Source organism: Ascaphus truei, chromosome 3 (genome assembly GCF_040206685.1).
Source record: "Ascaphus truei isolate aAscTru1 chromosome 3, aAscTru1.hap1, whole genome shotgun sequence".
Lineage (NCBI taxonomy): Eukaryota > Metazoa > Chordata > Amphibia > Anura > Ascaphidae > Ascaphus > Ascaphus truei.
The window spans coordinates 342,202,103-342,216,163 of NC_134485.1; the positions used below are offsets into that span (position 1 = coordinate 342,202,103).

General features: G+C 44.3%; 1 protein-coding gene across 7 annotated transcripts in view; it reads left to right on the plus strand.

Annotated features, from left to right (window-relative positions):
- HDAC7 (histone deacetylase 7) overlaps positions 1–14,061 on the plus strand; it is a 318,615-nt gene that overhangs the window by 288,619 nt on the left and 15,935 nt on the right. For 6 of the 7 annotated variants that reach the window (XM_075591688.1, XM_075591690.1, XM_075591689.1 and 3 more), the window contains 6 exons: positions 848–897; positions 5,238–5,345; positions 6,466–6,521; positions 6,821–6,908; positions 8,394–8,513; positions 10,382–10,479. In XM_075591688.1, coding sequence (XP_075447803.1) covers positions 848–897; positions 5,238–5,345; positions 6,466–6,521; positions 6,821–6,908; positions 8,394–8,513; positions 10,382–10,479 — 520 coding nt within the window. Of the gene's footprint in view, positions 1–847; positions 898–5,237; positions 5,346–6,465; positions 6,522–6,820; positions 6,909–8,393; positions 8,514–10,381; positions 10,480–10,606; positions 10,673–14,061 lie in introns of those variants that run through there. The other variant, XM_075591692.1, reaches the window with a different exon arrangement.

Here is a 14,061-nt window from a genome sequence, read left to right on the forward strand (position 1 = left end):
CATTCCAGTCACTAGGTGCCTTAGGCTTGCTAACTGAATATAGTGCTTATGGACTCCCTTTTCAGAAGTGTGGGATGTAACGGATTTATATATACTTTGCATAACCATTAGCATATCTCCCAGGGTACCTCAGGTGTGCTCCTTTAACATGGGCATCTCCCTAATTTGTTGGAGGGAGTTTTGAAGAAAAAAAACGCACACACACACCGGAGCTCCTCCTCTTCCTCCCCAATTTCAGGTATTCAAATGTGACTTCGGATTTAGGTAAAACGGATCGTATTCAGATAAGTTTGCCCATCTCTAATAAGTCTGAATCGTGGAGCATAACAGAGGGACAGCAGCACAGACTAAAGCACTAAATATGATTTATCATTCCGTACTAGTAAGAATTTAATGTACAGTACAGCACTGCATTGCAAGGACTGGTACTTGCAAAATCTTACAAATGCAAAGGTTCTCTGCTGTAATGTATATTACATTGATGCATGTACATATAATTATACTCACGCCAAGTGCCTCCAAGCCTCCCCTTCCCCCCCCCAGTGCTGGCTGGAGGTATCGGACGTAGGCCTTATTCTGTAAGCACAGATCCTGCCTCCGAATTCATATATTGCTCAAAATGTTCTCCTCCTTCCTTAGTGACCTTTTGGTGGAAAAATATTTCTTAGGGATTCATCTCCTTGAGTCTATTAAGGAAGCTTTTAGTGGAGGAATATGTGGGATGATGGTTTTTGAGAGGCAGTGGGAATATTTTATACCCAGACAAAAGAATTGCTATAATTGGTCAGTACATTATTCACATTTGTAAAGGTTTCACATAATTGACCGTATCTTCATTTCTTTGCAGGCATTTTATCACAGAGAATGTTTGTGATGCTGCCTTGTGGAGGGCTTGGGGTAAGTGACTGAGATACCAAGGAGAGAGATATATCTATATCTCCTTTATAGATAGAGATACATAATAATCCCTCCTGCAGGCACTGGGACACACACCTCTCACCCTGCTCCTGCAGGCACAGGAACGCATACCTCTCACCCTGCTTCTGCACGCACAGGAACACATACCTCTCACCCTGCTCCTGCAGGCACAGGAACACATACCTCTCACCCTGCTCCTGCAGGCACCGGGACACACACCTCTCACCCTGCTCCTGCAGGCACAGGGACGCACGCCTCTCACCCTGCTCCTGCAGGCACCGGGACGCACGCCTCTCACCCTGCTCCTGCAGGCACAGGGACGCACGCCTCTCACCCTGCTCCTGCAGGCACCGGGACGCACGCCTCTCACCCTGCTCCTGCAGGCACAGGGACGCACGCCTCTCACCCTGCTCCTGCAGGCACAGGGACACACACCTCTCACCCTGCTCCTGCAGGCACAGGGACACACACCTCTCACCCTGCTCCTGCAGGCACAGGGACGCACGCCTCTCACCCTGCTCCTGCAGGCACAGGGACACATACCTCTCACCCTGCTCCTGCAGGCACAGGGACACACGCCTCTCACCCTGCTCCTGCAGGCACAGGGACACACGCCTCTCACCCTGCTCCTGCAGGCACAGGGACACACACCTCTCACCCTGCTCCTGCAGGCACAGGGACACACACCTCACATACCTGTAACCCTGTGCTTTTATGGACATGTTGAGGTCACAACCCTCACTTCCCGTTTCCATAATGATCGTAAGGACACATACCTCCAACCACCGCCTTTCATAGGTACACAGCTCTGACAGCTCATAGGACAGCAGGGATACAGATTTCTCACCCCTTTTCCCACAGAGAAATCAGACAGACTTATGTCCCACAAAAGACACCAGGAACACATACCTGTTCTTCTGACTTGAACCGTAACTCGGGAGATGCATCTTTAAACAAAATATTAATTTCAACGTCTCTTCACTTGTAAAATAGTTTAAAATAAATATATTCTCTAACATCATAAACTCACCTTGGGGTTCTCCAGGGCAGCCTATATCTCTGATTCCTATTTAAAGATAACAGGCACACACATACCTGTCATGCTCTACAGAGAGAGCATGGGCACAAACCTTCTACAGCAGCTCTCGGGGGACATCAGGCGCACATATTTCTCCGTTACTGTGATTCACCCAACTTCAGCAATGTGCCAGGCCATCTAAACCTCAGGGGAAGATTGAGTTAAGGCCTCACACATGTGTTTGATTAGCCCAGAATCCCCCAGGTTTTTCCGTGTCTCCTTTGTTATTTCCCTGGCGCTGATGCGACTCTGATGAAAACAAGATGTTTCACGGGAAATGAAAGAAGAAGAAGATGAAGAAAGGAAAGAAAAAAAAAAAGATAAAATAAATTCCTTTCCAGTGCGTTTATTCCTAAAAACAAACCGTAATTGAGATCAGAGGCGCAGGCAGGCCCAGGATTTCAGGCCTGCAGCCTCACCCAAAATCATTAGGCGTATTTTTTCATTTCCACTTTTAAGTCCTGAGCTTGCGGTCTCATCCCCCTCGTAATACAGTAAGATACTCTGGAGTTGGATTACCAGATTGTCATTTAGGTCTTGAGGTAGTGGGGAAGGCCTTTCGAAAATACACGACTTGACCTAACAAGTCCAGTTTGTAATACGCGATGTACAAAAACAAAGCCCTGTCACCAAGTTAGTTACAGCTAAATTAATGGCACGTGCGTCAGGAGGAGCGCGAGAGCCAGGACTGTTTGTGGCTCTCCAGGCCTGGAAATGATTCTCCCTATTTTACAGCTTGCCATGGCCCTGTGCAAATGTTCTGTTTGTGTTGCGTGTTATCTTTCCTCTTCTCCTGTGCGTCCAGATCAAGGTCGATGGGGCTCCTAGTATTTGGCAGAGGCCTCGAGAGGTGACATAATAATAACTTTATTTCATATAGCGCTTTTTCTCCTAATGGGACTCAGGGCTTCACTGTTGCAGTATACAGGCATACCCCGCATTAACGTACGCAATGGATCCAGAGCATGTATGTAAAGCGAAAATGTACTTAAAGTGAAGCTCTAACTTTTTTCCACTTATCGATGCATGTACTGTACGTAAATCATCATATACGTGCATAACTGATGTAAATAACGCATGTGTAACAGGCTCTATACTCTCCCCGCTTGTGCACAGCTTCGGTACAGGTAGGGAGACAGTATTGCTGCTCAGGACGTGCCGACAGGCGCATGCGTGAGCTGCCGTTTGCCTATTGGGCGATATGTCCTTACTCGCGAGTGTACATAAAGTGAGTGTCCTTAAACCGGGGTATGTCTGTAGTGCGCGGTACGCAGCGCACAGGGATTGGATTCTACAGACAGTCCCTGCCCAGGCGAGCTTACAATCTGTTTGTGATGCCTGAGGCTTATATGGGTGCTCTATGTATTCCATTTTTTAGCCTACAATTTTCAAAGTTAATTACATTCTTAGACTGTTAATAGCAGCACAGATTTGGTAGAGTAGTTTCCATGTATAAATGGCAGCAAATGATGGTGGGAGACTGAAACTAATGCAAAGCCTCGGTGCTTAATATGGATTAAGTAAAAGCCCCTCACCTAAGTCCTCCTATTGCCTCAGAAAATGACTCCCCATATCACTTTCTGGTCTAAAGTCAGCATAATACTTGGATAGCAATAATTATCGTCGACGGCATTACCAATCTGGGATAATCTCCTGAAAAATGAATGTACTGTAATTAAAAACATTGAGACCATTACTGCACTGCACTGCAATGCCAACCAACTAACGTGGGGCCGGACTCGTGCTGGTTAATACCCTAGAACAGGACAGTGGGAGCAGGAAGCACAGAAAATGGAACGCTGGAATGTCATGGGGAGAATATACTGGAACGCTGGAATGTCATGGGGAGAATATACTGGAACGCTGGAATGTCATGGGGAGAATATACTGGAACGCTGGAATGTCATGGGGAGAATATACCGGAATGTTGGAATGTCATGGGGAGAATATACCGGAACGCTGGAATGTCACGGGGAGAATATACCGGAACGCTGGAATGTCATGGGGAGAATATACTGGAACGCTGGAATGTCATGGGGAGAATATACTGGAACGCTGGAATGTCATGGGGAGAATATACTGGAACGCTGGAATGTCATGGGGAGAATATACTGGAACGCTGGAATGTCATGGGGAGAATATACTGGAACGCTGGAATGTCATGGGGAGAATATACTGGAACGCTGGAATGTCATGGGGAGAATATACTGTAAAGCCGGAATTTCATGGGGAGAATATACTGGAACGCTGGAATTTCATGGGGAGAATATACTGGAACGCTGGAATTTCATGGGGAGAATATACTGTAAAGCCGGAATTTCATGGGGAGAATATACTGTAAAGCCGGAATTTCATGGGGAGAATATACTGGAACGCTGGAATGTCATGGGGAGAATATACTGGAACGCTGGAATTTCATGGGGAGAATATACTGTGAATCCGGAATTTCATGGGGAGAATATACTGTAGGCTGGTCTCGGTGGGCTCAGGCTTTCTATCTCTGTGCAGCCAGAAATCCGTGGGTTTACATTTTTCAGAAGCAAGCTTCATTTTCATGTCACTCTCTCTTCTCACATAATCCTGTGTAAACAGGATTGCCCTTCTAGGGATGCACAGTCCTAACAATTTAGGAGTGTGATATACAGTCTATGTGGTAATTTAAATCTTTTAAACATTCATCAGAACAAAATATGGCCTCCTTAAGATGTGCAGTATATGTCATCCCTCCTGAGATAAACGATGGAATCAGGGCGGGGGAACAGCAATATTCTCTCCACCTCCCCAAAAAGCCTCCCTTGACTTGCAAGGAATGTAGTTTTAGTGTGGTACTAAAAATCTGAAAACAATACAAGAGGCAACAACCGTGCACACTTATCACAACCTCCTATGTACCCCAAACTGTTACAGTGCGGCTGAGCGTTTTTGGTGGAGTCATGGACTGCTGTTCCACACAAAGATAACAAGGCATGTTTACTAAGCAGTGCTATTCCATAGGAGACCTTCCAGCCCTCTAAGACACCTTATAGCCCATTCACTTGAATGGGTCATAAGGTGTCATCGAACAGCACTGCTTAGTTAATGTTGGCCAACCTCTCCATAGCATGGTACAAACTCACAAACACAAACTGCTGTGCCAAATGCTATGTTTATACACCGTACCGAGAATGCAGACGCACTGCAGGCTTTCTACAAACACTGTGTTGCCCCCAGCCTATTCTTACCAGGACGTTTCCACACGCAGGTGGACAGTGACACCATCTGGAATGAGCTGCACTCTTCCAATGCAGCACGTTGGGCGGCTGGCAGTGTGATCGATTTGGCATTTAAAGTTGCCAAACGAGAATTGAAGGTAAGAGGAGGGTGAGGTGTCTGTGTCTGCGATTTGTTCGTATATATCCAAATCTCTAAACCTTCTGCGAGGGTGCCTCAATAATTCTGATCAATCACCTTTTTATTACACATTTCAGTCGGTGTGAGATGCAATGGTACAGTAGGGGCAGGATAACAGGGAATGAGAATGTCCTATACAAAAAGTGATTAATCCACTTCTAGTACCCACACACTACAGACCAATAAAACCACCACAACCCTGATATATAGGGCTGCAGGCTAGATGCTGTCACCATGTTTAAAGATTGTACTGCTCTTTTTTTATTATTTGAACCCATTCCATCTTTTTTTTTTTTTTCTAAAGGAAAATATAATGCCCGACTTTCTTTCCCCCTTTCTCTTTTGGAGTCTGAAACTTGATTTCCAAGGATCCATCCCAGAGATTGTCTCTGAAGTGCTATTGTAAAGCACCTTGCACATGAAAGGCACTGTTTATTTATAACGGTTGCATCTCTTTATTGACATAATTTTGACCCCCTTGTTTAACAAGCGCACGATCTCTAGCTCAAATAGTATTGGTCCTCTCTGGGTGGTACTTTATCCATATCGCTGGTTGGTAATGTTTCAGATATCATTGTGCCTTCAAGAACAAGATTGAACTTTGATGCTTGACAGCAAACCTTTGTGAGGTTCATGCTTTAATGTTTCTGTAATTCGCAGGCTGTACTGTAGAGGGCGCTCTAGAGTATTTTGGGGTATTTGTTTAATTGACCTCTTTTCTGAAAAGAAATGATATCCTTAATACTAGGCAAATAAGGCAGTGACAATTGGGTTCGTAGTGTTCACATACAGTAAGGTAATTATTTGGGGGCAAGACTACCCCTCCTCTTTCTTGGTTAGAGGTCTATGCCTTTTCCCCCCCTCCCAGTTGGATTTGTATTCCCCATATTTGACCAACGCTGTTGTCTGTGCAATTGCACCATAAGGAGCTGCATACTCGAGTAGTACAATATTAGAATATGGATTTTGCATAAAATCGTAATGGTTACCCATCTCTAGCGGCTTAAATGTGAAATGTGATTTGGAGGGGATTGTAATTCTATTGCCATGGTGCTTAATCTCTCTCTTCTTGGTCACAGAATGGTTTTGCTTTGGTGAGACCACCTGGACACCATGCGGATCCCACAACAGCCATGTAAGAACCCACCATCCTTAAGCAATTGTACCACACCAAATGTATCACACGAAGAACATGTTGCATATTGGCTACTAAAGCCGTTGAGCTTGTCCTAATATTCATTCAAATACATGAATATCTAGTCGTGCAGTTTGTGTCCTTATGTGTGCGTTTGACTCTTTTCTGATCTTTGTCTGTATCCCTGTATGTCTCTATCTTATTTGTGAACATAGAGATAACTCATAGACTGCCTGATTCAGCGTTTTTCCAGATACCTAACAGTACTGTGTCTCCTGATGTGGGGTTTGTCTCCTCAGGGGTTTCTGTCTCTTTAACTCTGTGGCCATTGCAGCAAAACAACTGCAACAAAGACTGGATGTCGGGAAGATTCTTATTGTGGATTGGGTGAGTATGGCGTGACATCCAGTGCTAAACCGCCGACACCCTGGAATAAACCCATCATACACAGGGAAGTCGCCGACATGCGAAGCAGCATACACGTTGAGCATCCATCTAGCATAAAATGGAGTATGCAATACTAGCACTCGCTATACACTGCCAGTATACAGCAGCAAATTCAAACATTCACTGCTGTCACGTGAAAACATGCGCGCTGCCCTATGGCGTTTTAATTTAGTGTAGGGATAGAAAAGCGGAATTGGTCCTGTAAGAAAATCTATGTTCCTCACATACTGTAGTATGATGCCTTTTAACGAACCAACATGTTGCTTATTATGCATGTACAGTAGTTGCGCATACGTTTTCAAGGCCTCAAAAGTTTGTCAGATACACGGTAACGAAATTGTTATACAAGTAAAACCAAAAGTGCACCAAAAAATACTTTTTTTGTGCCCCCCTTAAAATGTTTTTTTTAATGGTTACCTGGAAGGATAAATATGCTTCTATATTTTTTAGTGTGTGTATATATATATCTCTATAGTGTGTGTGTGTGTGTGTGTGTGTGTGTGTGTGTGTGTGTGTGTGTGTGTATATGCATGTCTATCTATATATCTATCTATAGTGTGTGTATATCTATATATCTCTATCTATAAATCTATTGTGTGTGTGTGTGTGTGTATATATATATATATATATATATATATATATATATATATATATATATATATATATATATATATATATATATATATCTAGCAATAAGAAGTCTTTTTATAGGTCGGTATAAGACTGTTGTTTTTATTCTGTGGCATTGGCATGGAGGCCCTGTCCTATTGGTGCTGTGGTTTTCTAATACTAGCACTTAAAGTGGATTTTACGATGTTGACATGTTTTGGCTTCTATTTGTGTAAGTTTTGAGTTGTACCACCCTTGGTTTGGAGGTTAAGTGCAGTTGTTATACTTGTGTGGTTGTGGGAGTTTGGAGTTGAGCCTGTCATTGTTTTTGGAGCTGTGGTACATTAGATATGGGCCGCTGGTCCTGTTGGTGCTGACCTATAGGATGTTTTTGGTCTGAAACTGTGGTCCTGTTGATTTGTAGCTGTGGTCCTTTTGGTTTTAACTATGGTACTGTTGGTATGGAGCTGATGGTGCTGAGCCTTCGATTTGTTTTGGTTTGGAGCTGTGGTCCTGTTGATTTGTAGCTGTGGTCCTGTTGGTGCTGACCTATATATTGTTTTGGATCGGCGCTGTGATCCTGTTATTTTAACGCTGCCATTTTTAGAACTGAGGCTGAGCTTATGACCTGTTAGTTTGAAGTTGTGGTTGTATTGGTACAAGTTGTAGGTCTTGTTGGCTTGAGATGTTCCTCTGGGTTTTGGTATGAAGCTCTCTAGCATCAGTGGCTCTCTTGGCTTGCGACAGTGACTGTTGTTTTGAGGTAATATTTCGTTTCTGTCTTTTAATTCATTTCCTTTCCTCCTTTCCTGTCAGGATGTTCACCATGGTAACGGGACACAGCAAGTGTTCTACAAGGACCCCAATGTACTATACATCTCCCTGCATCGACATGACGATGGCAACTTTTTCCCTGGCAGTGGAGCAGCTGAAGAGGTGATGGCAATGACACAGATCTGTTAAGGTTTTCTTACCCATGAACCAGGGCCGGCTGGGATATTTGCGGGGATCTGTGCAGGGCCCAGGCTCTTACCGTCTCTGGCGGCATCTCATCTCCTCCCGGGATCTCCCCCGGTGTGCATCTGTCATTATGGCTCAGCGACAGCAAATAGCGGCACGTTGCCATGACAACGGGGCGCCTTGGCATCTTGTCATGGCAACGCAACACCATTTGACGTCGCAGAGCCATAATTATGTGGGGGGGGGAGATGTCAGGAGGAGAAGGTAAGTGTTACAGATGTAGGCCCCACACTCCCGCCCCCCCCCCCCCCCCGCCCCTCCGGCAATCAGTTTAATTGTTGTGGGGGATCTCTGTAACCGCGGGGCTCGGTGCAGTGGCACCGGCCCTGTCCATCACATCTGTCCCAATCACTGTGTCAATTTGTCACCCCGTAGTGGCAGACAAGGTGTTTGGCCTATAAAGTATTTTCATCCCACAGTAGTGATGCACGGTCTTGTGGTAAACCAACTACTGCAGTACAGTACCTTACTGTAAAAGCAGCCAGATGACACATTCAAAGCACTATAAAAATTGCAGGGCTGACATTACAGATCACGTGCAACTTCTGCTATACAGAAGGGACTCTTGGGGATGAAGGGCTGAGAGGATTTTGCATTGTAAACAGTTTATCATCATCACTTTGATATTCTGAGGAACAAAGGATTTTGTGAGAAAAAGGGAGAGAAGATGCAGAACAGATGGAAAATGTGCATGCCTGCCCAAAATAACTCCTTTGAAAACAATGTTATAAAAATGATGGACAGAACAATTGCATTTCAATATTTGTAGCCTGTGAGAGAGAGGGAATAAAATTCTCTTTTATCTCTTGAACTGTTAACCTCTTAACTGCTGGCGGGATCATACATGCACAATCAAGAAATATTGTGCCGGCAAAGAACGGGTAAATAGAGAGGGATAAAAGGACATTTTTTTTGCGAATTAACATATGGGAAGGTATTGTAAAAAATAACATTTTTGCATCAAATGCAAAGGAAAGGTACTGGCAGTGCTTTGCTCCCCGTAGATACCTATGTGTAGCAGTAAAGCAGGTCCTCACTATTTCTTTCTCACATTCACACTGATGGATTGCTCCATAGTGAGCACAATTACAGAACAGTCACGAGCTATAGGATATTAGGAGAAACTATACTGCTTGAGTACATCGAGAGTGAGAACTTTCACCCGCCGGGGTATCCATCTCTTCTCTGCCTGCAGATGCATTCCTTCTTCCATTTGTATATAACCTCACCAACCTCAAGGAAAAACAAAACAGTAGTCTCTCAGGAGATTTTACATGTGCAACGGTGTGCAATGCGCAATATTTAAAGTCTGTATTTTCTTTTTGTGCAAGCTGTGTTCAACCATGTGATCTGTTACTAGTGTGGGCATTCTATACCGTACCTCAGTGTGCAACCATCTGATCTGTTACTAGTGTGGGCATTATATACCGTACCTCAGTGTGCAACCATCTGATCTGTTACTAGTGTGGGCATTATATACCGTACCTCAGTGTGCAACCATCTGATCTGTTACTAGTGTGGGCATTATATACCGTACCTCAGTGTGCAGCCATCTGATCTCCTGTTGCTGGTGTGGGCATTATATACCGTACCTCAGTGTGCAGCCATCTGATCTCCTGTTGCTGGTGTGGGCATTATATACCGTACCTCAGTGTGCAGCCATCTGATCTCCTGTTGCTGGTGTGGGCATTCTATGTGAGGTTATCAGAAGGGGATAACACCTGCTTGGAAACAGAACTCCGAAGTATTGTGTGTAGCATCTGATTGCTTAATCTGGTTTGCAGGTTGGTGCCGGCAACGGCGAAGGGTTCAGTGTGAATGTGGCATGGACCGGTGGCTTAAAGCCCCCTATGGGAGACGCTGAATACCTTGCGGCTTTCCGGTGAGTCCCTCCATGTTTTTCTCTACCCTCTCCCTGTCTTTCTTCTTCCCCTTTCTAGGTTTCCCACCTCCTCTTCTCTGCTCCCCCTTTTCACTCCTTTTCGTTTCTGTCTTTTCTGAACTTTTAGTGCATTTTAGTGCTGGTGGAAAGTCCCGGATGAGGAGAGCTGGGGACTGAAGCCCTCTGGGTGTCCGCAGTACAGGTATTACTTGGGCAGCATCAGTGCAGCCCCACCCCTCCACCACCACACTGCCAACCCTTCATTTATACACTTGATGGGCAGAATGTGAGTGGCAGCAGAATGAACTTCCACAAACACACACCACCATTAAACCAAACCTTTTACATGTGTAACATACGCACCACAAGTCCTCCCCTCTCCTACACATATAACCAAAATCGTGCAACCATTTTCACAGCCTGGGTGGGGTGGACTGGGGGAACCATGGAGGGTTTAGTCCCCATTAAGGATTAAATGTTCATGATTTAAGTAAGGGACCTACTAATAATGCTAGTATACTGTTTGAAGTGTCCCAAAATAACCGATTTACTGATAGAGGGGCATGCAGCCCAATGCTTAGCACTGTATTGCACACCTGTTTACTAGAAGTGGCACTACTCTTCACTGCCAGCACCAATCCGCCCTGTCTCTCTGCCTTCTGCTCTGCTACTACCTTTTTTTCTAGTCTTCTCCTCTCACTTTGTTTTTGTTTTTTATTGAAGATTGTTTTCACAATCTTGGTATGTTTGTTACAATACAGTATATCAAAGACATTAACATAGAGAATATTCAACTAACGAGGCAGCCACATGACCGATGTTATACATATAGAGGCCCATCTACTCAAGGATGTAGAAGCTTTGGAAAGAGTGGTTAAACTCTCCATTCATACAGACGTGTTTGGAAATACTTTTACAAATGATCTATTTTTGATTAGGTGATTTGTCCTGATGACAGTCTTAGTAAGCTCAAAACCCAAACTGTGTGTGTAATATACATACACGCACAGTGTGTGTGTGTGTGTGTGTGTGTGTGTGTGTGTGTGTGTGTGTGTGTGTGTGTGTGTGTGTGTGTATATATATTTATTTCCATTTGGGTTTGTGACCTTTATGTATACTACAAGAGACAAAAAGTGCCCCATGTGACTTCCTAACTCGACACATCATTTAGCACATATATATTTCTGCATTATTTGTTTAGTTTTGGCAAGCCTGTTTTTTTTTTTTTTTTTGGAATAGCCTTTTTATTGATTCCAATTGAGACTGCATTATGAGTACAATAAAGTACTACAGGTGTTGGGTTACAATAACACAACCTTTATCCCAATAAATTGTTAATCGTACAGCAGCTACATAAAGGATGATCCTGGCAGTACACTGATCTTCTTAAATCTCTGCTCTTCTGCACTGGAGATTTGAGAACAGAATTGATGCTTGAAAGCTTGGGGGGATAGTCGAATCCCACGAAGGTCTATTCAGGATAATCTATAACCAGAGAATCCCATCAAGGCTGAGGGTAACAAGAAACCTGTTTAGGACGAGGGTTGTCTGTACATGTAGGATAGTGTTACAGGCAGAGAAGGTTGTATGTTTGTAAGAGCCTCCCGCATTGGTTTTCAATATAAACCTGTTTGGGTGCAAGCAAGTCAATGATTTTTCCTCCCTCCAAAATTCACTACATTAATTGATATAGCCCATATATAAGGAAGCTGTGCTACTTTGTTGCGGTAGGACGTTGAGTTGAGCTGTTGAGGTATTAAAAAACAAATTGTGCTTTTTTCCACCATAGTGTGACTTAGACAGAATGCATATATGTCCCATTGAGTCTGTCGCTCTAATGTAATACAGACGATGGGGCCTGATGACCCATCATTGGGTTCTCTCGTGACCAGATATCCTGGTTTGGCAAGGACATGCTCCTATTAAAAATTATCCCAGTGCACATCTACTGTTTAACTATTGGGCTGCCATTATAACCACGTCGCAATTGTCTTCCACAGTTTTTATGCATCATGTCGACCCATTTAGATGATTCATTTGACGAGGCGCCGTTTATTTTTCTCAGTAGTTATTTTATTCAAGTTCTTATAAATCTATCAAGTACCAAATTGCAATATACAGGCATACTCCATTAACGTACGCAATGGGACCGGAGCATGTATGTAAAGCGAAAATGTACTTAAAGTGAAGCACTACCTTTTTCCCACTTATCGATGCATGTACTGTACTGCAATCGTCATATACGTGTGTAACTGATAACGACGTAAATAACACATTTGTAACAGGCTCTATAGTCTTCCCGCTTGCGCACAGCTTTGGTACAGGTAGGGAGCTGGTATTGCTGTTCAGGACGTGCTGACAGGCGCATGCGTGAGCTGCCGTTTGCCTTTTGGGCGATATGTCCTTACTCGTGAGTGTACTTAAAGTGAGTGCCCTTAAACCGGGGTATGTCTGTAATGTTGCTTTTACAACTGTATTTTAAATTACAAATTAACATACCAGTTTTATGGAATTTACATGTAAATTCCTATTCTCTACTTGGGATCTCATTCTAAATGTTAAATCAATAATACATCACAATCACAGACAGAATCCCCTTAGTGTAGTCTGCAGAATCTTTACATGGCATGTACAGTACCATCTAAAGTTTCTCATGTTGGGAAACTGTGTGTGTGTGTGTGTGTGTGTGTGTGTGTGTGTACACAAGTTAAGAGGTTTGTTTCTGGACACTGCAGTTTAAGTACTTAAATCTCAAACATACTTAGGCTAGGTCCCGCGGCTGCACGTACGCCTCACATCAGTCCCTCAACTCCTTTCTAGCAGGCCCCCGTGTCTCCTTGCTTGTTGTCCCTATTCGTGCTGTGGCGCGTCAGCCAGCAGGGGATAACATAAGATTGTGTTCCTGTGCGGCGACACGCGTCACATGGTGCGCTGTTGGCCAATGAAGAGGGGAGATCGCCGGAGTCTTGCTTTTCTCCTGAGGTGGAATGTGTTCAATGGAAAATGGCTATTACTCAGCATAAAATATGTTTCTCAAGCTTTTCTGTCAGAGCAAAATCAAATAAAGCACGCAAGAAATATTGATAGAAAATGCTCCAAAATATGTTGTATTATTATTGTTCATCCGCTTTTCTTTCTCCCTTTGCCGGAGCGGTGCAGCAAAGGGTCTCTTGGCGGCTAAATGCAGAGGCTATGGTACTCCATACCAGAAGACGGAGCAATTTAGTGCAGCCATCAGCCGGAGACTAGCGAACACTGGCAGTAAAGCCATTATGCTAAGCATGCCACGATCCCGCTTTGCAGATCGCGGATCACGGTTTTCCGCTGTGAACGCGCCGCCAGAACACCCGGCGCGTGTGCAGCAGCCTCCAGCGGGGCCTTAGCAGGCAGAAAGGATTACCGGGGACAGGAGTGACAATAGACATCCCTATTTACAGACGGTTCTCCTCCCCCAAGCTTTTCACCTTGGTAATGCTTAAAGGCTAAGGCTAAGTCCCCGTTGCACGCGTTCGCACAGCTGTCTTGCTTGCCGGCGGTGCGTGCAACTCACTGCACTGCGGTCTGCAGGAAACTTTTTTCGGA